Here is a 26,580-nt window from a genome sequence, read left to right on the forward strand (position 1 = left end):
ATTCAAAAATGGGTACCCATTTTTACCAATTTTTTTTGAAATTTTTCGAAAAAATAGAGTAAAAATGCTTAAATTATCCTACATATTCACATTTTAATTCAATTTTAAATGTTTATTCGAAAACTATACTTTTTTCAAAAAATTTCAAAAAATTTCCAAAAATTTCCCAAAAAAAATTCAAAAACTCAAAATTTTTTGAAAAAATGTTTCAAAACGGGCCGAGCGGGCCGGGCCGAGATTTTTCCTGATTTTGGCCCGGCCCGGCCCGGCCCGTGACAAGTCTGGTTTTAATTATGAGCCCTAATTTATCTTATTATTATACTCTGGTTCAAAATGAACTTTATGATAATCTAGAACGTTAGAACAGGTTCTTGAGAAAAGAGTGATTTTGCAATAACAGAATCGTTCGCCTTGTCTTCAAGTGCTTTGTAAGAAGGAAAAAATATCAACTATCAGAAATATCAACTGGAAAGTAGCTTCTCCGGATTATTCATGAACCCCTTTTATCCTTCCTACCATTGTCTTGCCCCGCCCGCTTTCGTGTATTTCTTTTCCGTCTTCTTCGCTTTTCTCTTCAATTCACTTCATTAAGTAATCATCTATTAGAAAAAACGGCGCCGCCAAAATGAGCGTGTACGAGAAACAGCGAAGTTCGTCATTTGGTGACAACTCTCAGCCAATATTCGCAATGGCTCAACATCACCAAAACCAACAGGCACTTGCCTCGCCACGTAAATTCAATATTACTGATGGATTACGGTCATTCCATAAAGCATCCGCTTTCCTGCCGGGCTTTGTTGTTGATAACTGTAATGGTAAGATTCATAGATTACATTTTTTAGTGAAACCGGAAGAGGTGTTGTTGCTTATATCCTTCTCTTTCGTTATTTTCTCGAAATTCATTAGCTGAAAAGCGGTGACGAAAACAAACAATTGGTGGTAGTGAAGGAGCGTCCGAAACGAATAAGAGAGAAAAAAAAGAAAGAGAGATCGCTAATTGATGTCGCATTGAGCAGAAAAAAAGAGTCCCGACCAAAAAATTGGTTGGATTTAGAAGGATAAAAAGAGAAAAAAGCAAGAAAGATTGACATTTACAGCGCAACTAGATGACATTGGATTCGAGTTTGTTCAACAATGCATCGACATTTTAGAGGAGAGTGGAATCCACGAGCAGGGCGTATATCGAAATTGTGGAGTGACGTCAAAGGTGCAGAAACTGATGCAGTTAGGATTGGATCGGAGAAAAGCTAGCGAGAAGGGAGGATTGAATTTGAAAGATGAAGAAATGTGGGAAACGAAGACAATTAGTAGTGCGGTGAAGACGTTCTTGAGGTGAGTAGAACTGTGGCTAAAGATTCTGCTGGTGGAAGTTGCTTTAAAAATTCAAACATTATATCGTTAACCTGTCATCTCGAATTCCTAGATATATATTATCATTTTTAATGACAGTAACCCAAAAATATGATTTTTTCCTCAGAAATCTACCGGAACCTCTGATGACTTTCGAGCTGCACAATGTTTTTATAAATGCTGCGAAAATGGGTGATGCTACAATGCGTATCGATCATATTCACTTTTATGTTCATCAACTACCTGCTCAACATCATCGAATGTTAGAGATCGTCGTTCGTCATTTACGGAGAGTCGCTGATTTATCAAACGAGAATCTGATGACTGTCAGCAATTTGGGTGTCTGTTTTGGACCAACACTACTCCGACCAAAAGAAGAAACCGTTGCTGCAATTATGGATATTAAATTCTGCAATGTTGTTGTTGAAGTGCTGATTTCTAATTATGACAAAATTTTCAAAACGAAACCAAAGTCGAGTATGGGGTCTGCAGTGCCTCCGAAACCAGATCATCACACAGCAAACGATAATGGACGGCCACTTGCAACACGTTCTTTCGGTACGTCTGTTCCATCACCAATAACCCATCGTTCACGTTCTCCCAAAACACCAGGATCCGGATCGAAAATCGTGCGAAGCACTCAAGTGGTATCCAGCTCGTATTCACGTGGAATGCAGAAACGAGATGCAATGTTTCCGACTGAAATTGCTAGATATGGTGCTGGGTTCGATGTCTCCGAGCTTTCGGACTTTCCAAATGACAACAAATCTCCACTGACTTCTCCTACAACAGTTGCACCATTAGCCAGTGGAAGTATAGAAGAGATTGATGAAATTTCAAAAAAGGAGAGAAACAGCTCCGATTCTCTAAACTCGCTGGGCTCTTTAGGGTCGGTTGGTGATGAATCAACGGCAACTGTCGTCGCAGCACCAGACGTTTTTGATAAAGCAAAACGTAAGTTTTTTTTTCGAATTTCGATAGAGTGAAGTTTCCTCATTATATCAGTGGAATCGACAATTTACGTTCACGTTTTCAGCAAAATACAGTGTATCCTATGCGTCGACATACAATCGGATTCCCGCTGACTCGTGAGTTCTTTTTCAGAATCTTTTCCATTTCCCCTGCTTGTCCCTGTGCATGGTTTCGTTTCTGCTTGTTTTTTGGTTTGTCTCTCGTTGACTATTCTATGTTCATTTCCCCCTATCGCTCTTTTTCTCATTTTCTATCGCCTTCCCTTTCTACTTTCCTTTAGATCCAAACTGACATCATCAATATCTTGCACTACCGTCGATTCTACAGGCGTCGTGGAGACGTCATTCACCTCGTTGACACGGCAGAATTATCTACGTGGCACACTCAACTCGTCATCAATGGGACCTACATATAAGTATTTGAGGTATCACATATAAATTGATGATGATATTTTCTAGAAAATTCCCTGCACTTATATCCATTCCAATTCCAATCTTTCTATCTATCTTTTTTTCTCTATCTCTCTCACAACCAACACTTTTTATCGTCATGTGATATACCAAGTAGATCCGTGACGTGGCATGAGCACAATCACTAAGAGCAGAAGCGAACACATAAATAACCTTATTCTGAATGTATCAACATTTTATATTCCATTTTTCAGCAGGAGAGTGAAAACGCTGTATGCGTGTACGCCCGATCATCATTCAGAGCTATCGTTTGAGCCTGGACAGATTATAACTAATGGTAAGAACGATAATAATTAATACATAGTCAGTTTTTATCAATTTACAGTATATGAATCGAACGAAGATGGGTGGTTGGTTGGAACACTTAATGGAAAGACGGGCTTGATACCATCTAATTATGTGGAGCCATTGCCATAGTTTTATTGTTCTTTCCATCTATGAAATTTATTTATGTTCATTTTCTCCTTTTTTCTTTCTCTTTATCCCTTTTTCATATATATTTTTGGCCAGTTCACTTTGTGATCAAATCTCTTTTCCCCAAACGCTTCCAACAAGATTCGATTTGTCGCTTTCCCGATTCAATTCATTTCCATTCATTCTTAATTCTGGTTACCCCTGATTCTAGACCAATTATTTTTCCAATTTCTGTGTCCGAATACGAGGTTTGCCCCCTTTGACAATTCGTTTGTTCCCTGACCCGATTCTCTTAATTTTTACTGAGATTCTAATTTTTGAAAACAAATTCCGTTGCGAGATATAAGATTCGCAGATTTTCGAACGAGTTACGAGTCTTTTCATCCCTTACTCTGATAGTATTTCCCGTTCCTGAGGCACTCCACCCTTTTCTCATTATTCAATATTCACTCAATTTTTGTGTTGAATTTTTTTGTATAAATTAATGATTCATTGTTTTCCACAATCTTAGCCTCTTTCCCATGAAATGTATGATTGTATAATTCCTAGCAACGATTTTTAATAACCAAAATTTCGACAAAAAAGTGTCTGCTGGAGGTGAAATAAATAGATATTTATTGACTCGATTTGAATTGAAAACATGTTGAATAAAAGCAACTCTTTGAGAGTGAACAAGAATATTATATCCTAAATGGCACACAATATCAAACGTTAGGTTAATGATAAATAGAACAATTACGAAGATTTAGTGAGTTCATTGAACTCTTTTAAAAGTTTTTCCATCACTTCAGAATGTGTCAGCCCTTCGGAACTGTAATCCCAGTAATTCTTTTCAGAAAACTCATCGAATCCAGCAGGATATTTACTGATAACACTGCGAATCGGTGGAGGCGAAGGAGACGGAGCTGGAACAGTAGTACGAACTGGTTTCGGACATGGTTTAGCTTTCGGATCTTCAATTCGAATTCTAGTATTTGTTCGACGACAGTAACGGTACAGAATGAATCGACCTAAACACGCTCCACATCCTTTACGGGAAGTATCCAGAGATTTTGATTGACGTTTTATTCTAAAAATAGCAAAACTTTCAATATAAAGATGGAAATCTAACTCACTCTACTGGGCATCCGTCAGTTTCGCAAACATAGAAGAACTTGGCTTCTATTTCATAACTGTGACATCTCTCAACGAATGGCAATGATTTAAATGTAGATGAACAACGAGCTCCCCATCGTTTCCATCCGGGTCCATGTCCTTCCTTGTGCAGTCGATCGACGACCCAGACAGCTGCATGGCACATTTCATGGATAAGAGTGTCTCGAACTCTTTCAGCAGTTGTACAAACTACTGGAGACATTTCAACAGTACTGTTTCCATGCCGATGGTTTCGACACTGGCCAGCTGACTTTCGAAGACGTGCGTTCCATGTCACTTTCAGCATATCCGATGGAATCTCAGAGAAAACACGACGAACAAGAATTTCTACCAGTTTTGTCAAAAGAGCTTCACGATTCTTTTTGAGTCGTAAAGCTCCATCTTTTGAATAAATTTTGGCATCGCTGTGACTGAAAATCCTGATTTGTTTCTCATTCATCAAATCATTTTTATCTTACATCGGTCCCGAGTAGTTTTCTGCCAATGAAACAAGGAACCATTCCTCGTCATCTGAAGGTACTTTCTTCTTACTCTTATCTTTTGGTTTCGGTTTGACTACTTCTGGACTTAAAGCTCTTTCCTCCTCTTCTTCCGAGTCATCATCTTCTTCTGAATTTTCTGATTCTTCCGAATCTTCTTCGCTGATGTAGTCATCTTCAACAACGAAGCTTGTTCTTTTCGGAAGTTTTCTTTCAGCTTTTGGAGGTTCTGCCGGTTTACCACGAAGGTTTTGCAGGTCTGAAATTATTTTGATTGACAATTATCATATAAGTTGATTATTACAATTATCGAAATTTCCATCGTCTTCTGAGTCTGAAGAAACCACAATTCTCTTTGATCTCGTTTTCCTGACTTCTCTGTCTTGCTTTTCCCCTGGTGGACGGTTTTCTTTATTTGCATCATAATCTTCAAAATTGGGTTCAATTTTCACTTCTTTTTTAACTTCTCGCGGCTTTTCAGGCGGCTTCTGTGAATCATCTTGAAACATTTCTGGATAAAGTTCTTTTAAAAGAGCTCTATCTTGTTCTTTTTTCACACTTTGCAACATTCGGTCTCCTGGAGTCATTGGGGCATCTCTAACGGAGTTTCTGGCTGGTGTTTGGAACGCTGGTGATCTCGCAGAGCTTACAGACATCATTGAAATGTTATTTTCCAAGTTTGAGATACTTTCATCGAGGTCAAAGTCTGGTTCATCTTTGATTTCAGGTATACTGCTTCTGCTATCGTTGTTAGTGGGCTTAGAATTACTTCTATTGCTGAAACTGGTACTCCACGCTGTTCTGAAAAACAATTCAATGAATATATTTTTCTTGTCGATTTAACTCACTCATATGATGATGCAGAAGCATTACTATTGTTGTGAAGTTCTCGGAACGGGATGGGCATTGTATCAGATCCAGTACTCGTAAGAATAGAAAAGCGAAGCGAAACAAATATTCAAAATCTACTTCAATTTTTTGATTGGCGGCAAGTCTGACGCTTTTCGTGCAATGCGTACAATGTACAACAATTTACGAGCAAAAGTGCTAATTTTTTTCTAATTTATCTCAAATGTGATTTTTTGAAATGAACATACAAGTTTATGGTTTCTAGAGTATTATGATTGTTTTCTTGTAGAATTCTATGTAGAAGTAAAATAATACATTAGTCCCAAACAAGATTTTTAGTTTCAATGTATTCCTTGTAAACGCGCTCCAATGAACAGATGGCGAGCGATTTTCGAAAAAAAACTAGGAATTTTCTTTCGATAAACTGCCTTTTCAGAATGGTTATGCTGATAGATTTATCCTTAAAGTTTGTAGACATTTTCCCTGTCGATATCGTGATAATTCTCATAATAACATACTATTTTCGTTTATTTGCAAGCCCATTTTAGGATTAACCTTGATTTATATATTATCTTCACACATTGCGTTTTCATTCTATTAACTTGTATGTTTTTTAGACCGGAAAATCTCAAACGATGGATTCGGATCTCTATGATGAGTTTGGAAACTATATTGGACCGGAATTAGACTCCGATGACGACGTTGGTGATATCGATGACAATGCCGAAGATGATGACCGTAGCGACATGGAGGAAGACGATGAACCAGATAGAATGGAAGAAGACGACGCGGAAGAAATTCCACAAAATCAAGTTGTTCTCCACGAGGACAAAAAATATTATGCTTCTGCTCTTGAAGTATACGGAGAAGGAGTAGAAACTCTGGTCCAGGAAGAAGACGCTCAGCCTCTGACTGAACCAATCGTGAAACCGGTGTCCAAAAAGAAGTTTCAAGCTGCTGAACATCGTCTCCCAGAAACCGTTTACAAGAAAGAGTATCTTGCTGACTTGATGGATTGCCCACATATCATGAGAAATGTAGCAATCGCGGGACACCTTCATCACGGCAAGACAACGTTCTTGGATTGTCTTATGGAGCAAACTCATCCTGAGTTCTTTAGAGCTGAAGATGCTGATACTCGTTTCACTGATACTCTTTTCATTGAGCAACAAAGAGGTTGCTCCATCAAATCGCAACCAGTGAGCATCGTTGCCCAAGATTGTCGTAGCAAGAGTTATTTGCTGAACATTATCGATACTCCAGGTAAAAATCAACATTTCGAATAAAAATCGTAAAGTGAGAAATTACAGGACATGTCAACTTCTCGGATGAGATGACAGCTGCTTACCGTTTGGCCGATGGAGTTGTTGTGTTGGTTGATGCTCATGAAGGAGTTATGATGAACACCGAGAGAGCTATTCGTCACGCAATTCAAGAGAGATTGTCCGTAACTCTCTGTATCTCGAAGATCGATCGATTGTTCTTGGAATTGAAGCTTCCACCGGCAGATGCTTATTTCAAGTTGCGTCTCATTATCGACCAAGTAAACAATATTCTGAGCACATTCGCGGAAGAAGATGTTCCAGTTCTATCGCCATTAAATGGAAATGTTATATTCTCTTCTGGCCGATACAATGTCTGCTTCTCTCTTTTGTCATTCGCCAACATCTATGCTAAACAACACGGTAAGCTAAACGATAAAGTAGTATTTTCACAAACTTCTACTTTTCAGGAGACTCTTTCAATTCAAAAGAATTCGCTCGTCGTCTCTGGGGAGATATCTATTTCGACAAGAGAACCCGTAAATTCGTGAAGAAGTCGCCATCTCATGAAGCCCCACGAACCTTCGTACAGTTCATTCTTGAACCACTGTACAAGATTTTCTCTCAAGTTGTTGGAGATGTTGATACCTGTCTCCCGGATATCATGGCAGAATTAGGAATTCGTTTGTCGAAAGAGGAACAGAAAATGAATGTTCGTCCGTTGATTGCTCTGATCTGCAAACGATTCTTCGGAGATTTCAGTGCATTAGTTGATTTAGTGGTACAAAACATCAAATCACCACTTGAAAACGCCAAAAGCAAAGTTGAACAAACTTATCTTGGTCCAGCTGATTCTCAACTAGCCATCGAAATGCATAAATGTAATGCTGATGGTCCACTAATGGTACATACAACTAAGAACTATCCAGTGGCTGATGCTACTCAATTCCGTGTATTCGGAAGAGTTATGAGTGGTACTTTGGAAGCCAACGCAGATGTTCGTGTCCTCGGAGAGAACTACAGTATTCAAGACGAAGAAGATTGTAGACGAATGACAGTTGGAAGATTGTTCGTTCATGTTGCCAGATATCAGATTGAAGTTTCCCGAGTTCCAGCAGGTTGCTGGGTTCTGATTGAAGGAATCGATCAGCCGATTGTGAAAACTGCAACTATTGCTGAGCTTGAATACGAAGATGATGTCTACATCTTCCGTCCACTCAAATTCAACACTCGAAGTTGCGTCAAACTTGCCGTCGAACCAATCAACCCATCAGAACTTCCAAAAATGTTGGACGGATTGAGAAAAGTGAACAAATCGTATCCACTTTTAACGACACGTGTAGAAGAATCAGGGGAGCATGTTTTGCTTGGTACGGGAGAGTTGTATATGGATTGTGTGATGCACGATATGCGAAAGGTGTTCTCAGAAATTGATATCAAAGTAGCGGATCCAGTTGTTACTTTCAATGAGACTGTTATTGAAACAAGTACGCTGAAGTGTTTTGCAGAGACACCAAACAAAAAGTGAGACATTTCTCAAAAAAAAAGTAATTACAGTAAAAATTTTCAGAAATAAGATAACAATGATGGCTGAACCCTTGGAGAAACAGTTGGATGAAGATATTGAGAACGAAGTTGTTCAAATCGGATGGAATCGCCGAAGACTTGGAGAGTTCTTCCAAACTAAGTACAATTGGGATCTTCTCGCAGCTCGTTCCATTTGGGCTTTCGGTCCTGATACTACTGGCCCAAATATTCTTCTTGACGACACGTTGCCCTCTGAAGTAGACAAACATCTTCTATCCACTGTCAGAGAGTCATTAGTACAAGGATTCCAATGGGCCACACGAGAAGGCCCCTTGTGTGAAGAACGTAAGAGTAAAGGGATTAATGACTGTTCTCATGTTTTCATTTTCAGCTATTCGCCAAGTGAAGTTCAAACTCCTGGATGCTACAATTGCCGCAGAGCCACTCTATCGCGGAGGAGGACAGATGATTCCAACTGCCCGTCGTTGTGCTTATTCAGCATTTTTGATGGCCACACCTCGACTTATGGAGCCATATTATTCAGTGGAAGTTGTAGCTCCTGCTGATTGCGTCGCTGCCGTCTACACAGTACTCGCTAAACGAAGAGGTCACGTCACCACTGATGCTCCAATGCCTGGATCACCAATGTATACCATCAGTGTAAGTTCTCTTTTAATGATTATTATATTTTACCGTTCACGACATTTCTTATTTCCAGGCCTACATTCCTGTGATGGACTCTTTCGGATTCGAAACCGATCTCCGTATCCACACTCAAGGACAAGCCTTCTGTATGTCAGCTTTCCATCATTGGCAACTTGTCCCTGGAGACCCGCTTGACAAATCAATTATCATCAAAACATTGGATGTTCAACCAACTCCCCATCTCGCTAGAGAATTCATGATCAAGACCAGAAGACGTAAAGGACTCTCCGAAGACGTCTCCGTTAACAAGTTCTTCGATGACCCTATGCTTCTTGAACTTGCCAAGCAGCAAGATTACGCTGGTTTCTGAATCTCTGTCAAATAACTTATTCTTTTTTAAACTTATTTTATTGCTTCACACTGTTTTAATTTATTGTGAAGTTTCCTAACCGATCCGTTTTTCCCAGTGAAGCGGTGATCTCAACAATAAATAAAATTTCTTCGATTGGTCCATCACACGAAACATTCATATCATAAATAGCAAGAAAAAGACAGACGGGAATCAAAAATGATAATGAGAGGAAGATAAAGACAACAACTTGTGAATATAATTAGGATTAGATGGGGAATAAAAATTAAATAAAAAGAAGTGGTTATCATCCCGAGTAAAGATCCTAATCGTAGTCGATAGCAAAGCGTTCGATTCCCCAAGAGGAGCGATCGCGGAAAATCTTGAAAAGCTGGTGATGACCGAGAAGTTTAGTCCATTCTGGGAGATTACTCGTGTCGGAACGGTATTCGAATAATACACGACCGACAGTTTGGAGAGAAAGTCTGAAAATTCAAAATTAGTGTTTTCGTGTTCGTTCATTCCTTATACTCACTTTCTAATAGTATTTTTCTTTTCAGAGGCTGGAGCATGGAGCCGAGTCTCAAGGCTTTCAAGCACTTCCTTCAATTCTGCCTCATCTGCATTGTTCTCAATCAAGTCAACTAGTCTACAGTAGTCGATGTACACCATTCCAGTAGCTCCCCACTCTGGTATTTGGTTCTCAAACGGACGAACCATCACGCACGCTGTTTTCAATGCTTCATGATCACCGGAGAGAACAGCAGTCGGAGCGATTTCTTCGGAAAATAGCCGACGAATTTCTACTAGGTTTTTCGCAGCAACAGCAAGCTCGAAAAGATGAGTGACATCGTTATCGGGTTTGGCGATAGAGAATTGGGAGTCCGCGATCCATTCGGATGGAATATCGTATTGCTCGAAGATGGCATCGAGAATTTCCTCGTTGGCGAAGTTGGCGACACGATCCAAAAATGAACGAATTGTTGTGGATCTTCTGAAATGAACTAAAATAGCAATTATATTTTTTGGAAACTTACTCTTCATCATCATCAATGTGTTGGAGGACGAACAAAGCGGATTTCGGTAGTTCAAGAGATTCCAGTTGAGCCGAATAACTTCTATGAAGTCGGGTCTCTGCTGTCTTCGACATTGTTCTGAATCCAACTGAAAACAGGGCACTCCAGACATGCCATTGAAGGAAATAATCATGTGGACTTTCTCCAGCGGCACAGTCAAGAACAACTTCGACAGAATGTTGTGATTCACACGCCAATTTGATCAATTCTCCATACAAATCTCCCCGATTCGAAGCTGCACGACCTTCATCGACATCTTTTTGATATGCATCATATGCTTCTTCAAGACCACTCCATTTACGAAGATACCATACATGAATACCGAGAGCTTGAATCCAGTTGAGACCTTCGAGGCAATTGATTGAATGAGTTTGACCCTCATGAGTCCACGAATAGTGTGATACTCCAGACATTAATACGTAGCACTTCAGAGTTGATTTAGGAACCAAATGGAGTACATCGAAATTCTTCCAGTGATCAATTTGAGATTTGAAATAATGAGTTGTGACTTCTGGAGAGACTACAGATGTTTGGAGAGCCGATGCAAGCTGCTTTTGTCCGTTTTCTATGGCAACTTGGAATGCATTGTCAATATCTCCAAGACACAGTTGATTCCATACAGCAGTTACCGACGTATCTCGTGTTGTTCTCTCTTCTGCCGCATTTTTGATTGCTTCGTTTTTCAACCACTCTGCAATTAGTTCTCCACGCTCAAACGACCATCCTTCCTCTCTTTCAGATGGGAATAGTGCTAACAAAAGTTTCCATACTGAAGCATGTCCATCATATTCGCCTAATTGAGCAATTTCAATATATCTTCTGAACATCTCAGAGTAAGTATCCGGATAGGTTACAAAATTAGAAGTAAGAACAGACGACATAGAATCGGTGTCTAGCGAAGGTCCCTTCCGACTGGTTTCAGATAAGGTTAAGTTGACATTGAGCATTGATACAAGAGTTTCCTGAAACCGATTACGTTTTTTGTTTATTAATCAACACTTACATCATCTACATCAGAAGTTCTATCGAGAGTTCCAAATAGAATTTGATTATGAGTTGGTTGAGAAGACCATACAAGACATCCAGTTTCACTCCATCCAACTCGTGAGCTTCTTCCCTTCACAATCGCCAAATCCGTCAGTGTACTCTTTCCATATCCAATCATTTTTGCAGCATGACCACCACCATGAAACCGGTGTTCTGGTTCTTTTGGCTTCGGCATAACTTTCAGTTCTTGCAAATTTTGGATAAAACGACTACTCTCATATTCCAATTCCATAAGTAATTCAAGTTTAGGCTTCTTCTCTGGCTGTTGTCCCTCCTCACAAAAAGACGTTTCGTCCTCGTTTAGGAACTCAGTTGTCATGCCAGAAATGTTATATTCTTCACGACTATTATCCAAAACTCCTCCACCAAGTCCACCGACATTTTTACGACGAACGATTGGAATAGCATCATGGAGTGGAGTAGCAGGGGGTACACGTTCAAGAATGACCTGAAATGAGGCAAATATGCGTATACGTATAAAACCATCGCAATTAAAAGTTATGTCTGTTCGCCAATACCATTTTCAGGAGGACCTTATTATTTCTTCAAACAACTTTATTGAGTAATACTGTAGAAAAACAATAATCTTTGATGAATTCAGCCTGCCCTAGATGGTATTGGCAAGCAGTCAGTAACGTGATGACAATTGAAGAAAAACGGGGAATGTTAGAAACAGGTAAAATCCTAGACACAGAAAGAATTCATAATGATTTTTATTACGATTTGATCATTCAAAAACGGACCTCTCGTTGCCGACCATCCGTTTGCTGATGGACTTTCTTTCTTTGCACTTGATTGTTGACATCTCTTGCGGATGTATTCATGTCGATCTGAAAGATGAGTAAGTTAATCAATGAAAGGAAATTAAAAACTCGTACAGCTTGGAGTGGTGAAGCAGATGGTTGCTGGCCTTGTTGTGGAGGAGCGATTTCCATTGGTTCATCATCATCATCGGCCAATCCGTACTTACTGAAGTGCTCAACTCGGAAAACCCAGCTTCCAGTCTCAGCACGATAATCTTTGAAAGTGGCTCCCATTCGAATCGTTTGTCTTTCGAGATGTTCTCTCCAACCAACTTCAGCAAGTTGAACCACATCGCGGACCTCTTTTTTGGTCTTCTTATCGTTATACCATATTCTTTCTAATGTAACCTCTGCTGGTCTGTTGAGCTCTTGTCCTTCTGGAGCCTTTTCTTCTTCATTCGGATAGACGGTCACTTCTTTGTGGCGAAAAACGACAACTTCGTCTAGAACAATATCCTTCAACTCGAATTTTCCTGGCCAGAAGACACTTCCATAAGATGATCTTCCGATAGTCAACCCTTCTGGTAGTACAACTTTCCCATTCTTGACCATGTTTTTCATCTCATTGATTGTTGGAAGAGAGAAATAATCAGGCTTGCTGAGTTTCACTCCAGCAGCTGTGTTATCAATAGGATTCTCTTCGGATGGGGTTGAAACTACAGATGTAGCAGAGCTTGCAGTGGAAACTGGTTCCAACCCAGTGTGTTCGTCACAGGTTGTGTCCAAATTCAACGATGGAGGATCTCGCTTCCTATCTTGTTGACGATTAATGACAGCTTGGACTGGATCAACAGATGGAGTCGAGTTGACGGTATCGGATCTTCTTTCGGATTCAGAAATTCGTGGTAAAGCATCTGGATCAGCAACATGGGACTCTCTTCCAACCGATCCCATTCTTGATGTATCCGATAGTGCGGAAAAATCCAACTGTTTCAAATTCGACTTTCTGACTGATCCTCTAACTCCCAGACGGTTAGAAGAACCGTTCAGAGAAGCATCAAGTGTGGAATCGATAGTTCTGTAATTTCAAAAGTAGATTAAAAATCATAGTTATATTCACTCACCTGTTGAGGGCTCCTGACTCATGAACACTCTGATTCGCCATCGACATGCTCCCATTGAAAGTACTGTTTCGAAGACCTCTACCAAGAGATGGTGGCGCTTCTTTAGAAGTGTAGTTCAGATCTTTTGTAACTTCCGAAGTTCTTGACAGAGCTGGTGAAAGATCGCTCATTACCTTGCTCACTGGTGGAACAATAAACGATGATTCTTGACCTGGAGATGCAGCTGCTCCCTTTTTAGCAGCAAGGAATCTGAGTTGTCGTTGTTGAGCACTCAAATTAGATTCTTTCGCTTCAGAGCTGTTGTTGTACTTCAGAAGTGAAGAATCTCCGTATGGCGCATACGTCAACTGAGATTGCAATGATTTCATATTCGCTTGCATTTGAAGAACGTCAGCGGTAACTCCAATAACAGGTACCGGTGCTACTTGAGGTTGTACAACGACTTGTTGCTGTGCGGCATTACCAAATCCAGTATTCAGTGGTTGTGTGGCTTGATTCGAACCGAAAAGTCCTCCAGTGTTGGCTTGAGGTTGCGAGCCAAAAAGGCCGCCTCCAGTTGTTCCAGTTGTCGTTGAGCCAAAAAGACCCCCTGGTTTTGGAGCGTTGTTTCCAAACAACCCTCCGCCGGTATTCGTAGAACCAAATGAGTTGGTTGTCGTTGGCTGGCTACCGCCAAAGGTGAATCCGGAGCTGGTGGCTGGTTTTGATCCGAATAGTGAGCCACCGGTATTAGCAGTCGAGGTGTTTCCGAACAGAGAACCTCCAGTGTTGGCAGCAGGTTGACCAAAAGCATTGCTGGTCTGAAAATGTATGAGATAGATATTGAAATTATTGAAATTTTCTTACCGCTGCGCCACCTCCAAAGGTGAATGCATTTTGCTGCTGTGGTGGCTGATTTGATCCAAACAGGCTTGTTCCTGTTGAGCCTGCGTTATTGTTACCAAACAATGATCCACCAGATGGCTGAGTCTGTGGTTGCCCGAATAGCGAACCAGAAGTATTAGCTGGCTGATTGTTCCCTCCGAACAAAGACGACCCTGTGCTTTGTCCGAATGTAGATCCACCTGTAGTAGCTAAGTTTGCGGTTAGAGATATTATAATATAATTTTGTCTTACCTGCTGTGTTTCCAAAAAGGGATGACCCTGCTGGTTTTGCTCCGAACAACGAACTTCCAGCACCCGATGTATTTGCATTATTATTTCCAAAAAGTGATGAACCGGTGGTTGTGGTATTGGTACCACCGAAAGGAGAGGATGTGGAAGCTCCTCCGAATAATGATGTTTTGGGTTGAGCATTATTCGAGCCGAACAAACCACCACCAGCTTGATTTGTGGTAGTATTAGAAGAACCAAAAAGACCACCGCCGGTTGTTGTTGTAGTCCCGGCTCCAGGTGCTTTTCGGTTTGCAATATAATCTTCCACACGCAGCTCTTCCATGCTCTTATCAGAGTACTTGTTCATTGCAGAGATGCACATGTGCTTCGTAGAAATTGTTTGAGATATACCGTTTCTCAGCATTGTGTCAGAGTTAATTGGCGGATCAAATTTGACTGTTGTACCTGATACTGTTGATCCAGAAGCTAAAATTAAAGTTTTATAGGTTCTGAAGACAATTCATTTACTCACCTCCAAAGAGACCGCCGCCGGCCGACGTGTTGTTATTAGACGAACCGAAAAGACTCGATGTTCCAGTGTTGGCAGTTGTATTGCTACCAAAAAGTCCACCACCAGTTTGTGTCGTTGTGGCGGCTCCTCCAAATAGTGATCGATTTGCATTTTGCTGTGCTCCGCCAAACAATGAACTTTGGTTGCTTTGAGTTTGTGGGGAACCTGAAAGAATGAGTAATGAGAAACTGTAAAATTCAAACTAATTAACTCACCGAAAAGGTTTGTGGATGTTGAAGCGCCACCACCGCCAAAAAGAGATCCAGCCGGCTTGTTCTGATTGCCTCCGAATAAACTGGAAGTTGCGCTTGTGTTGTTGGTGGCGGTATTTTGTCCGAATAAGCTTTTGTTTTGATTATTCTGTCCGAACAAGTTGCTTCCAGTGCCAGATCCAAAACTGGATGAGCCAAATGATTTGTTCTGGCCAAACATCGGGCTGAAAATGGAGGAATGGAAATGAGAAAGAAGCAATGAATGAAAAAAAACGATGAGTTTCGAATAATAATCATTGCTTAAATACAGTAAAATGTTTCGCAACTCTAAGCAAGATAAGCAAGTATAGCAATAGATAACGTTGAGATGATCAGACGGCTAAACAGATACATAGGCCAAAAAAAGTAAAATAACGTATGTACGCAAAGATTCAATGAAGAATAGAAAACTACTGTTTATTGCAGCGTAAGGACCACATTTCGTTGTGTGAAATTGAAAACTTATCCAAAAAAGTTGCCGCGCAGGGCTCAGAAAACAGTTTTGCAGCGGAAAAATTCGAATTCGAAAACGAAAAACGAGGGAACCGAGATTGGACATGGAGCGCGTTTGCACAGCCATGACACGAGTCTCTGCGTCTCCATACTCTGTACACTCTATCGTCGCCGCGACTTTGGACAACTTGCTTCGTCTCTGTTTTCCCGCAGTTCCGCCTTTTCCTGACTTTTATGTACTAACTAGTGTCTCAAAATCGCACATTTTCTTACTATTTTTCCTTTAAAACAAACTTATACATTTCCAGGTAAAACTGAAATGATATGAACTACAATGGGTAACACAATTTTAACAGGACGTTCGAATGCGATAGCTCCTATTATCAGTGCTGAAGACGCCAGAACTTACAGTGAGCTTTTAAATGTAAGAAACGTCAAATGAAATTCGTTTTCCAGTATCCGAGGAGGAGTATCGGAGAATTCGACAGGCTTTTCAGAGATTTAAAAACGGATGTATCAACTACGATGTAAGCGTCTTCTTGAAAATAATAATTTATCTGACCAGAAATTTTCTAGGAATTCTGCTATCATGTTCTGGGGGGAGCACAAATCCCCGAAGAGAAACGACGACTACTGTTTAGCTTCTTTTCTCGTGGAGCTGAATCTATTTCATTCGACAATCTTCTTTCATCGCTGGTGGGATTATGCAGAGTTGAAGAAGTTCAATCCAGTGAGAAAATAGTTTAAAAAATGTTATCTCATTAAAACACCTTAAGGGTTCATTGAGGAGTATCACGAATTTGCTTCTTGGGGACTCAGCCCTCCAAAGCTCACTATACCGCTCAATGATTCGTATATATCTTTCTACGAGGTGATGTCTTATGTGACTCATCGTAAGTATACTATATTCGAATTGAATCGAATTGAACTTAATATTTCAGTATCAGTAAACGAAGTGATAGAACTCGAGAAGGTGTTCGCTACAATTAGTGATCGTGCAGTCTGTAAGTTGAACGAAGACAAATGGAAGCAAGCACTCGGAGGTTGCTTCCCTGACAGTTATGCTGAAAGATTATTCGCTGTATTTGATGAAAACAGAGATGGACAAATCGATTTCAGAGAACTTGTATGCACACTTTCAGCTCTTTGTAGAGGACCTCACCCTGGGAGGATTTCACGTGAGCAATCTTTCCGAAATACCGAAAATATTCATAATTCCATTTTCAGAACTAGCCAGAATTTGGGATGTGGATTGTGACAAACTATTATCAGATGAGGAACTCTCGAATATGTACAAAGATTTAGAAGTTCCAGTTGAACATCAAACAGTTACTAAATCTGCGAATGGAAAAGCAGCTCTTGTTGATTTTGGGATATGGGCACAAGAAAATGAGAAATACATCAGCGAGTACTATTCTATGGCTCTCCAAATCGGGCATATCTGTCTTGGTTTGAGACCGGAATCAAGGAAAATGGAACTTCAAATTGTCAAGTACGTTTCACTTTTCATTATTTAAAAAAAACAAATAATTTTTAGCGAATTCGAGGCTCGTGCATCAATTCTGCCTCTAACTGAATGGAATATAGTCTCTTCTGGATGGCACTCGGAGTTCCGAACACTTCTGGAAGCTGACAAAAGTCCGATGCCAATCGACAATTCTGGAATCAAAGGAACAAGAGAAGACAGTTGGACAAGCAGAGTTGCTTGCATCTCAGCTGAATCAGCTCGTTTGAAACCAGATCTTGTTCCTTCTGATTACATTCGTGTTCCTGTTCCTCTTTGGAGAGCATGGCTCCGATGGCATGGATGTGCATTGACAGTTGATTCGCAGTTTACTCGAAAATATCTGGATGGTGAATTCTTTGAAGACAACAAGCCCGCTCTTGAACTTTACCCTCTTGAAATTCTTCTTCTTGGTCATGATCGTAAAAAGAGTCACGATGGGTCGGAAACAACACCACGATCATTAACTCCATGGGCTTGTGCACAAGTATCTCGAAGTATGACTGTCGATGAATTACTCTCATTATGCAAAACAGAACTTCGTCTTGGTGATGGGGATGCGAGATTATGGCAAGTAGTTAAAGAAAATGAAGAAGGAAATGTTCTGCTGGATGATGGAAATCAAAATCTTCATCAATTATACACATCACTAGGAAAAACGAAAAAGGTGAACAAAATGAAGTTGCTGTTAGAAGTACGTGAGCGAGGAACCGGAGTTTGGCCCGAAGAGTTAAGAGCATCTCTTACCGGGAAACAAATCACTGCTGCATCCACATTGTCTTCATCGAATGCTCAGTTATCAGGTAATCAATTGTATTTTCCTTTTTTGTAATGCCCCTGTAAGATGACACTCCAGGTCGTCCAGGAGCTGTTGGCCTCGTAAATTATGGAAACTTCTGTTACCGTAATGCTGGAATTCAGTGTCTCGCAAGAGTCTCGCCATTGACACAGTACTTCCTGGAAGATGAGCACTTGGAAGATATCAAAAAGGCAAATACTCGGAGAAAAGATGCTATAGAGACTACAATTGAGTACGCAAAACTTTTGAGAGAAATGTGGGCAGCGAAGAAGAAGAATATTGCACCGAATGATTTCAATGTGAGTTTTTGAAGAAAATATGAATGATACAGATAAACATGTAAACGTTTAGGATGCGATTCGAATGAATTCCGACATGTTCGAATGCAGCGAGCAACACGATTGTCAAGAATTTGTTGCTTTTCTGCTTGATCAGCTTCACACATCGATGTATGAAGCGAATAAAACTCTCCATCCACCACCACCACCTGATGAAGACAAAAAAGAAGTGACACGCGACTTAAAAGACGAGTCCGACGAAGAGAAGGCTGAACGATCGTGGACTGAATACGAGAAACAAAACGATTCTCTTGTCACAGAACTGTTCACTGGACAACTCCGTTCTCGTTTAATCTGTCGGACATGTCAATCCAGTTCCAGTGTCTTCGAGCCATTCACATCGCTTTCACTACCAATTGGTTTCGAAGATGTTGATTTGTATCAAGTTATTGGTAAGATTGTTCAGTGTCATATAAAATTCACAAATCAGTTTTCTTTCAGTTGTTCATCGTGATGGTCGAATCCCTCGTCGATATGGCTTCAGACTATCTCGTGACTCCAAAATCGGACATCTTCGTGAAGTTGTCGCAGCATCCAGCGGTATATCAATGTCTCATATCACAATTCAATGCATGTCGAGTAAAGGAACACTGATGAGTCGATCACCGAATCATAAAAGTTCCAATTTGAGAGATGAGTATCCATTAAGCTCTTTCCCCTCTGGTGCTCGTTTATATGCTCTCGAATTACCGGAGAGTACAGGAGAAAATGAATGGAGAGTTGCTATGCATAGGAAACTACAATACAATCACGAGCCCCATATTCTTGGATCTACAGCTGGTTTCATTGTTTCCCGTTTTGGACTTCCCTTGATTGTTGGACTCGATGAACACGTGACCGGGAAGAAGTTATATGAAGATGTAATGTATCAAATGCATCGATTCATGGAACACTCAGTGAACTCATTTTCAAGTAGAGCTCATGATCCATGTGAAGATGATGCATCTGGGTTCCCTTTTACATTATGTCTAGTTGATCAAAACTATGAATGGTGTGGACAGTGCCCAGCCCTTCGATTCTGTAGAGGTTGCCCGATACGTCCAGACGAAGGGAAAGTTTTCATTCCTGCCAACTGTCCAATTGCTGTAGATTGGCTACCTATCGCTCTTTATCTTCGATATAATCATTCTCAAGAACAAGCATGCGAAGATGATCCATCTGTGGCTGAAACATGGTCGAGACATTTTGCACCGAGTTCTCTTGAACATTGTATCGAGAAGTTTTCATGTCCGGAGACACTCGATGCCGCTATTCAATGTGATCGATGTGAAAAGAAAACGATGAGAGATAAAGTAATGACAATATGGAAGCTTCCAAAATATCTGATAATTCACTTAAAACGATTCGAGTTTCTTCGAGAACAAGGTCGTATGGGAAAATGCAAGAGGACTGTTAACTTCCCATTAAAACATTTCGATCCAGCTCCATTTGTTGATAAACCGGATGGAAACACATATGAATGCATTGCACTAGCGGTAATTTCTGTAAAAAAGTGAAAATTAACAATTTGGATTGTTTCAGAATCACTACGGTCAATTATCATGTGGACATTTCATTGCATATGCGAAAAGTAACGAAGACAAATGGCTTCTACTTAATGATTGTTCCGTTAGAGTACGTTTCTCTACACTTTCCGATTCATTATGTTTCCATTCGTATTTTTTCCAGGAAGTATCCGAAGAAGAAGTCGACAAACAAGGCGCCTATCTTCTGTTTTACGAGCGAAAAGACGTCAAATAATCAGTCACCAAAATATATTTTCTGCCTTCTTTGCATAAATTAAGCTCAAATCTGCTGGCCATTTACTCACTCTTGAAATTTTTATGACAAAATTCTGATGATTCTATTCGCTTTTTTTTCTTGGTTGTGTTGTTTTCTTTCAAAATTTTATCACTGTACATAATTATTTATACCAGTTTTAATACTAGTCAACCTCGTTTCCCATTGAATTCTTGTACCTTTCCCGCTTTTCACTTTACTTTCGCATACCGGATGAACACTTATTTTTTCTCGTTTTGCTCTTCTTTGGTAAACTATTTACAGTGTCCCGAAAAAGTTTACGGTGTTTCGAAAAATTCGAAGCTGGGAAGAAACGTGAAGACCGTAGTCTTGTTGGTTTCGTTGGCAAATTCGTCTCTTTAAAATTCTCAGAAGAGGCTCACTTTTAGTTCTCTCTGAACTTTTTCCTTCAAAATGAGTAGTGATGTTCTGACTCCAGATGATGCCCTGACAGATCCTCAAGAGGTATAATTTTCTGTGATCAGCTGAAATAATCTCTTTTTCAGCAACCAACTCAACAAACTAGTGCTGATTTAAAATCTGATCGTACTCAAGAAGAAAGTAAAAAGACTAAAAAGAAGAACATTTCAAAGGAAGAGAGCTCAAAACCATCTGAAAACTCGAGAGCGCAAATAGTAGAAGATGATATAGAGGACTCTGAAAACCGTTTTCGACTAGATTCAACTCAAGTTCCACTGATTGCAGAATCATGGGAAGATACTGGAAAGAAGAAGGAGAAAACAGAGAATTCAGGGGGAAAAACATCAAAGAAAGGGGAAAGAGTTTTGAGATGGAAAGGGATTACTGTAGAAGAGGTGAAGAAGAAAAAGAAATTGTCACGGGCCATTCTTGATAACGGTTAGTGACGTTACTATCACAATCGTCAAAAGAAGTATTTTAGTGAACGGGCATGCTTTCGGTGGAGAGCTCACGTTCATCATGGGATCATCAGGAGCTGGAAAAACAACACTTTTGAATGTATTAACTGGAAGAAATAAGAGTTCTTTGAGTACGAATGGAGAGGTTTCTTTGAATGGGTACACTTGAAAACGATATGAGAATGGAAAAAAAAAGAAAAAGTAATAATTTAGACGGTCCCTGGAACCATCCGAAATGAAACAATTGAGTGCTTATGTTCAACAAGAAGACGTGTTCATGGCTAGTCAAACAGTATCAGAAGTTCTTCATTTTGCTGTTAAAATGAGAAGTCCAGAGCGATTGAGTAAAGAGAAAAGGGAGAGATTAGTGGAGAGTTTGTTGGTGACTTTTGGTTTGAAGAATTGTGAGAATACAAAAATTGGATCAGTGAAAGAAAAAGGAATATCAAGGGGAGAGAAGAAGAGATTGACGGTGGCCTGTGAGGTGAATTTTCTGAAGTTTCTTTCTAATAAACCACGGTAATAATGAAATGTTTCGTTGTTACCGTTCTAGAAACCCATCACGAAGATCAATAGTTCGACCCACTCAAAAACTATGTCTTTTATTTCTTCCAGTAAATTGACTCTCCTGATTCCAGATTCTAACGGACCCACCAGTTTTATTCTGTGATGAACCAACATCTGGATTAGACTCATTCATGTCTCATCAAGTGATGAAATGTCTGAAAGATCTGGCCACAGAAGGGAAAATCGTCATCTGTACAATCCATCAACCGAGTACTTGGGTTTATCAAATGGCTGATCGATTGGTGGTTTTGTGTCAAGGGAAAGTCGCATTCGAGGGAAAAACTAAGAATGTTGAACCGTTTTTGGCAACGTTTGTTGCTTTTTTAGAATTCAAAATTCACTTCTCATTTCCAGATTAGGCTCACCCGTCCCTGAATTTGCTGGAGTCAGTGATCATTTCATTCGAGTTCTTTCGAGAGGTGTTGGTGAGAAACAGAAAGATTATGAGGCCAGAATGCAGGTATTCATTGAATTTAAAGATATAGAAACTAACTTGAAATCAGAGAATTCTAAACCAACAACAGTCGACTCACCAGTTGACACGATCGGAATCCGTTAGATATCAGCAACAAAAGGAAGACAAAACAAAGAAAAAGAAGATTTATAGAAGCTGGTGTTTCCAATTTTTCGCTCTGACTGGAAGAGGATTAATCCAAATATCTCGAAGAAAGAAGTATATTGTTGCAAGACTTATTTTGACTGTGGTAGGTTTATGTCGAATGAATATTTCTAGAGATATGCTTTCAGCTCGTCTCTTGGTTCCTCGGAATGGTATATCTTCGTATTCCAATACACAGAGATCATCTACTTGGTATCAAAGGAGTCATTTTTGGAACACTTCAGATGAACAACATTCTCTATATGATGCCCAGTTTGATTGTATGTTGAATTGATCTGCTCTCACTTATCTGTAGTTTTTCAGTCCTTTTGGGAAGATTTTCCTGTTGTTGTGAGAGAATATCAATCGAATATGTACTCGCCAAGTGCTTATTTCATGGCGAGATCGCTCACAGATGTGAGTTTTTGTTTCAGATGAAATTTGAAATTTGAAAATGTTGCAGTCGATTCTCCATCTGATCTATCCAATCATCTTCTTTGTAATCATCTATTTCATGGCTGGTCTTCCATTGACATTCATCGGAATGACCACTTTTTTGACAATGTGTATTGCAATGTCTATGATTATTACATCTCTCTGTGAGTTTTTGAACAGAAAGACTCGTCTAAATATCTGTTTGAATTCCAGCTCATGCCGTCGTTTCTCTCTGTGGAAATGTGACGATCTCCCTTACAGTCGCCCCATTGATATCAGTTCCTGTGATGGTTTTCGGAGGATTCTTGATTACTGTAGATGCGGTTCCGTGGTATTATAAGCCATTGAGTTATGTTTCCTGGTATCATTACGCATTCGAAGCAATTATGATTGCCTTTTTCAAAGATCATGGAAGAATTGAAGGTTTGTTGTTCATTTGGATTCAGGGAGAACTTTAAAAATGCTTTTAAGGCTGTCAAACAGTGAATCCATTATTCGATATTGAATGCTCAACAGGAGAGAAATTGATTACTGATCAAGATTTCAAGATAAGCAACTTCTGGTTTGATTTCGTTGCTGTCGGAGCAATTCTCGTCTTCTGGAAAATATTTGGTCTGTTGACGTTTGTTTTCAGAATTAGAAGCAAAACTTGAGAAGAAGAAACATCAATTCATCATTTTTATTCAAAATTTTACTGGATTTTTTTTCCGTATAAATTCCTATAGTTCGTCAAATAAATGCTCATTTTCTGATATCGTCTAGTTCATATGAATAAACATTCCATTTTAGGAACAAGGTTCGCCTCTCTTCGTTAACGATACTCGAATGAGACCATCATGTAAACAAATGATGAATTACTCTAGATAACCATCCGCTGTTAGTTTAGACGTCTCCATTGAATGAAAAAACTTCTGATTGAATGTCAAGATAAAACCGATAAAAAGTTATACGGAGAATCGAGATATCAATCGAATCATTGTATGAATTACATGATTGGAATCGCATATCAATCAAGAGTGTACTGTATCGAAGTTGAGAAAAGTTTTTTGAAGAGAGGATTTTGAAACGTAGAGTGGGTAAGTTTCCAGTCCGAAGGAAATGATAATTTTCGCATTTTCCGTGGTATATACCGATCTATTCATCTACATTATCTGTTTATTCCCTAACCTAATAGCCTTGTATGATCTCCAACTATTCATCCGATTCTTGTCTGAGTTTTTGGAAACATTTGTACCTAACTTAAACTGCGGAAACAAACCTCTTTTTGAGTGACACACATGAACTTATTTTGAGAGACAATTGGATACGTATAATGCCTCTTATAATAGTCAAAAGATGTGACAGCTTACCTCACTTAACATCTTTTGACCCTTCTTGCTCTACTAATTTCCGTATCTAATATACGCACCCTTTCGCCTTCTAACAAGAGATTAACAGAGCACAAATAGAGCTGATTGCAAAGGACAAATAGCGGCAGGAACACGTGTTTAGAAGAAAGAAAGAGAGATGGTAGTACTTATTAGGATAACGATGTGTTTGACAAGAACTGTCAATGTAAATTTGAAGAAGAAGAAGAAGAAAGAGCTGTTAGGGTGTGGAGGCGATATCAAGTGGGTTACCAATGCTACTGTGAATATATACAGAAGAGAAGGACACTCATAAAATACGGGAACCTTCAGAGATGAGAGCTGGAAAAAACTTTCCGTGAAAATATCAGAAGCCAGATGGTGTTTCACTAGTTTTCTCAACACTTTCAAGATAAAATCAGTTTATTCACACCTAGTCCAACATCTGGATTCTGATCAGATTACGAAGGATTATTTTAGATTGTTGAGGAACAGAAGAAAAAATAAGAAGGCGAGAAAACAGTGATCTACAGTGGCAGGAGGTGATTAATTTGTAAACTTATAATACTGTATACTCTAACAAAAACTGTCCCTTGCCATTAAGTTTCGATATAACCAAAAAGAATTGACTAATATAACAATTTTATTAGAAAACCAGGCAGAAGAAAAGAAAATTCAGAAATCAGAAATAATCAAAACAATTCTTCCAAATAAAATAAAAAGGCCCGTACACAACCAGAGTTATGGAAATTCGAGAGATCAAGTGAAATTAGAAAAGTTCAAGAAGAGGTTCCCAGCAAATCACTGACACCAAATCCAATCTTCTTTACTGGAACAGGAACAACAACAGCAGTTTCTTCCTTGGCCTCAGAACTCGGGAGAGCAGTTTGAACTCCTCCAAACGAGGACATTATTGCCAGTTGCCATTGAGCCAACATTTCAACTGGCACTGTCGGAATAGGAGATGGAGGTTCGGCAACGGGAGCAGGTTCTTTGATTTTTAACCTTTTCGTTGATGGCTCTTCAACTTCTGAGGACGGAGGGACTTCGGAAATCCGAATTCTTCTCTTTGCTCGCTCCTTGTTCTCCGGTCGAAATCCTTTGGCAAATGGATTGTTTGCAATTTTTATTTTTGTAATCTGAAATCTCAAAATCAGCTTTAAAAAAGTGAACATTTCCCTATTTACCTCATCATTCTGATAAGCAGTTACAGCAATGAAATCTGTATATTTGAAGTGAAACGTCTTGAAGCTTGAAATGATAATTTTGTCGAAGGAGTCACATCGAACAATATGAATTCGTGGATAGTAACGGTGGAGGGAGTTGAGATAAGTCTGAAAAATATTGAACGTTTTAAATGTTTTGAAATTTCAGTAATGAAAACTCACATGTCCACTTGTATTATACGGATCATTCGACAACTTTAAAATCTTGAAAGATGCTCCATTCGTCATCCACGAATCTCCGTATTGAGGTGAGTCTGGATGAACGATCGGAGCTCTGACTGATTGTAAATCCCCTTTTCCAGATACAGCCCATTCTCCATTTGTGAATTTATATCGATAACGATCCGATGGAACCAATTCGACCATCACGATGTACTTGCTTTTCTTGTCTAATCCGCTCAATTTCACTCGCAAGATTGGGAACATTCGTCTGGAAATGAATGATCTCAAAATGATTTTTTGTTATGAATATCTAGTCGAGTTTTTTTGAATAAACGTTTCATAACTCACATACCTTCCAACTTTCGTGATAACCATTTCCGTTCCAATATCCGAGAAAGCCTTCCACAAATCTTGATTTTCTAATTCAGCATGAGGATTATCATCCACTGACTTTTCATTATTCGGACAAAATAATGAAAGATCTGATAATATGAGTGACATAACAGGAAATATTGAATCAAAATAAAAGTATTCTTCTGATTGACAGAACGGAGACAACAACTAATACTCGACTCCGCCCACTTGACCATATATTGGGAGGAGGCGGAGCCTAGACGTGAAAGGAACTTGTTGAGGGAAGAGGAGAAGAATATATTTTATCATTCTGCTTGGAAACGATTACGGTAGAAAATACTTTTTTCAAACAAGACCCATTTCGAGAAGTTAATTATTATTCATCAAAGAATGATACGAAATGAAGAAAATTGAAAAGACGGCCAGTAGCTTCTACTCAGTTCAAGCAGCTTTGACTAAAGTTACAAGCGATTTCAAGAAAGTAGCTTTTCTTCTAAAAATATTTATGCTTCTTTCATTTAAAATTTTATGGAATCAATAGAAAATTGGTTATGATCTTTCAAAGTTATGAAATTCGACAATTTCCACTTTTGGGGATTACAGTAGCTAATACACAATATGACCATAATTTCGAAACCCTTCTTTTCAGAATACGCAAACCAATGATTAATAATAAAAGTTTCAAAGCAATAACATTGTTTTTTGTCGTTTCCTTCCGTCTTCAATTGTCTTATAGGACCCTTCCTCCCTCACTATACATTA

General features: G+C 39.4%; 7 protein-coding genes across 7 annotated transcripts; 4 read left to right on the top strand and 3 right to left on the bottom strand.

Annotated features, from left to right (window-relative positions):
- Positions 1-688: 688 nt before the first annotated feature.
- On the top strand, positions 689-3,209 carry GCK72_010679 (uncharacterized protein; the record flags this gene model as incomplete). The annotated part of the gene is made up of 8 exons (XM_053727990.1): positions 689-815; positions 1,098-1,332; positions 1,478-1,908; positions 1,963-2,304; positions 2,387-2,438; positions 2,603-2,746; positions 2,987-3,069; positions 3,118-3,209. The coding sequence occupies 8 exons, from the start codon at positions 689-691 to the stop codon at positions 3,207-3,209; spliced, it is 1,506 nt and encodes a 501-aa protein (XP_053587567.1).
- Positions 3,210-3,941: 732 nt separating this feature from the next.
- GCK72_010680 (uncharacterized protein) lies at positions 3,942-5,747 on the bottom strand (the record flags this gene model as incomplete). Its single annotated transcript, XM_003092274.2, has 5 exons — positions 3,942-4,275; positions 4,322-4,771; positions 4,820-5,099; positions 5,145-5,641; positions 5,689-5,747. The coding sequence occupies 5 exons, from the start codon at positions 5,745-5,747 to the stop codon at positions 3,942-3,944; spliced, it is 1,620 nt and encodes a 539-aa protein (XP_003092322.2).
- Positions 5,748-6,324: 577 nt separating this feature from the next.
- Positions 6,325-9,493, top strand: GCK72_010681 (uncharacterized protein; the record flags this gene model as incomplete). The annotated part of the gene is made up of 6 exons (XM_003092268.2): positions 6,325-6,952; positions 7,000-7,374; positions 7,422-8,475; positions 8,522-8,823; positions 8,870-9,138; positions 9,197-9,493. 6 exons carry the CDS (start codon positions 6,325-6,327, stop codon positions 9,491-9,493), a joined length of 2,925 nt encoding a protein of 974 aa, XP_003092316.2.
- A 304-nt stretch (positions 9,494-9,797) lies between these two features.
- Positions 9,798-15,560, bottom strand: GCK72_010682 (uncharacterized protein; the record flags this gene model as incomplete). The annotated part of the gene is made up of 11 exons (XM_053727991.1): positions 9,798-9,957; positions 10,008-10,466; positions 10,510-11,510; positions 11,561-12,043; positions 12,339-12,425; positions 12,474-13,416; positions 13,463-14,262; positions 14,309-14,535; positions 14,579-15,043; positions 15,090-15,293; positions 15,344-15,560. The coding sequence occupies 11 exons, from the start codon at positions 15,558-15,560 to the stop codon at positions 9,798-9,800; spliced, it is 5,046 nt and encodes a 1,681-aa protein (XP_053587568.1).
- Positions 15,561-16,166: 606 nt separating this feature from the next.
- Positions 16,167-20,213, top strand: GCK72_010683 (uncharacterized protein; the record flags this gene model as incomplete). The annotated part of the gene is made up of 12 exons (XM_003092263.2): positions 16,167-16,242; positions 16,289-16,359; positions 16,409-16,562; positions 16,609-16,725; positions 16,774-17,010; positions 17,060-17,324; positions 17,370-18,139; positions 18,193-18,434; positions 18,487-18,865; positions 18,915-19,948; positions 19,995-20,087; positions 20,142-20,213. 12 exons carry the CDS (start codon positions 16,167-16,169, stop codon positions 20,211-20,213), a joined length of 3,510 nt encoding a protein of 1,169 aa, XP_003092311.2.
- Positions 20,214-20,465: 252 nt separating this feature from the next.
- GCK72_010684 (uncharacterized protein) lies at positions 20,466-23,383 on the top strand (the record flags this gene model as incomplete). Its single annotated transcript, XM_003092272.2, has 12 exons — positions 20,466-20,501; positions 20,759-21,110; positions 21,154-21,289; positions 21,344-21,614; positions 21,769-22,007; positions 22,052-22,157; positions 22,201-22,401; positions 22,445-22,576; positions 22,620-22,712; positions 22,759-22,894; positions 22,944-23,153; positions 23,202-23,383. 12 exons carry the CDS (start codon positions 20,466-20,468, stop codon positions 23,381-23,383), a joined length of 2,094 nt encoding a protein of 697 aa, XP_003092320.2.
- A 1,472-nt stretch (positions 23,384-24,855) lies between these two features.
- GCK72_010685 (uncharacterized protein) lies at positions 24,856-25,965 on the bottom strand (the record flags this gene model as incomplete). The annotated part of the gene is made up of 4 exons (XM_053727992.1): positions 24,856-25,215; positions 25,264-25,410; positions 25,465-25,732; positions 25,817-25,965. The coding sequence occupies 4 exons, from the start codon at positions 25,963-25,965 to the stop codon at positions 24,856-24,858; spliced, it is 924 nt and encodes a 307-aa protein (XP_053587569.1).
- Between the last annotated feature and the right edge of the window lie 615 nt (positions 25,966-26,580).

Source organism: Caenorhabditis remanei, chromosome III (assembly GCF_010183535.1).
Source record: "Caenorhabditis remanei strain PX506 chromosome III, whole genome shotgun sequence".
Classification (NCBI taxonomy): Eukaryota; Metazoa; Nematoda; class Chromadorea; order Rhabditida; family Rhabditidae; genus Caenorhabditis; species Caenorhabditis remanei.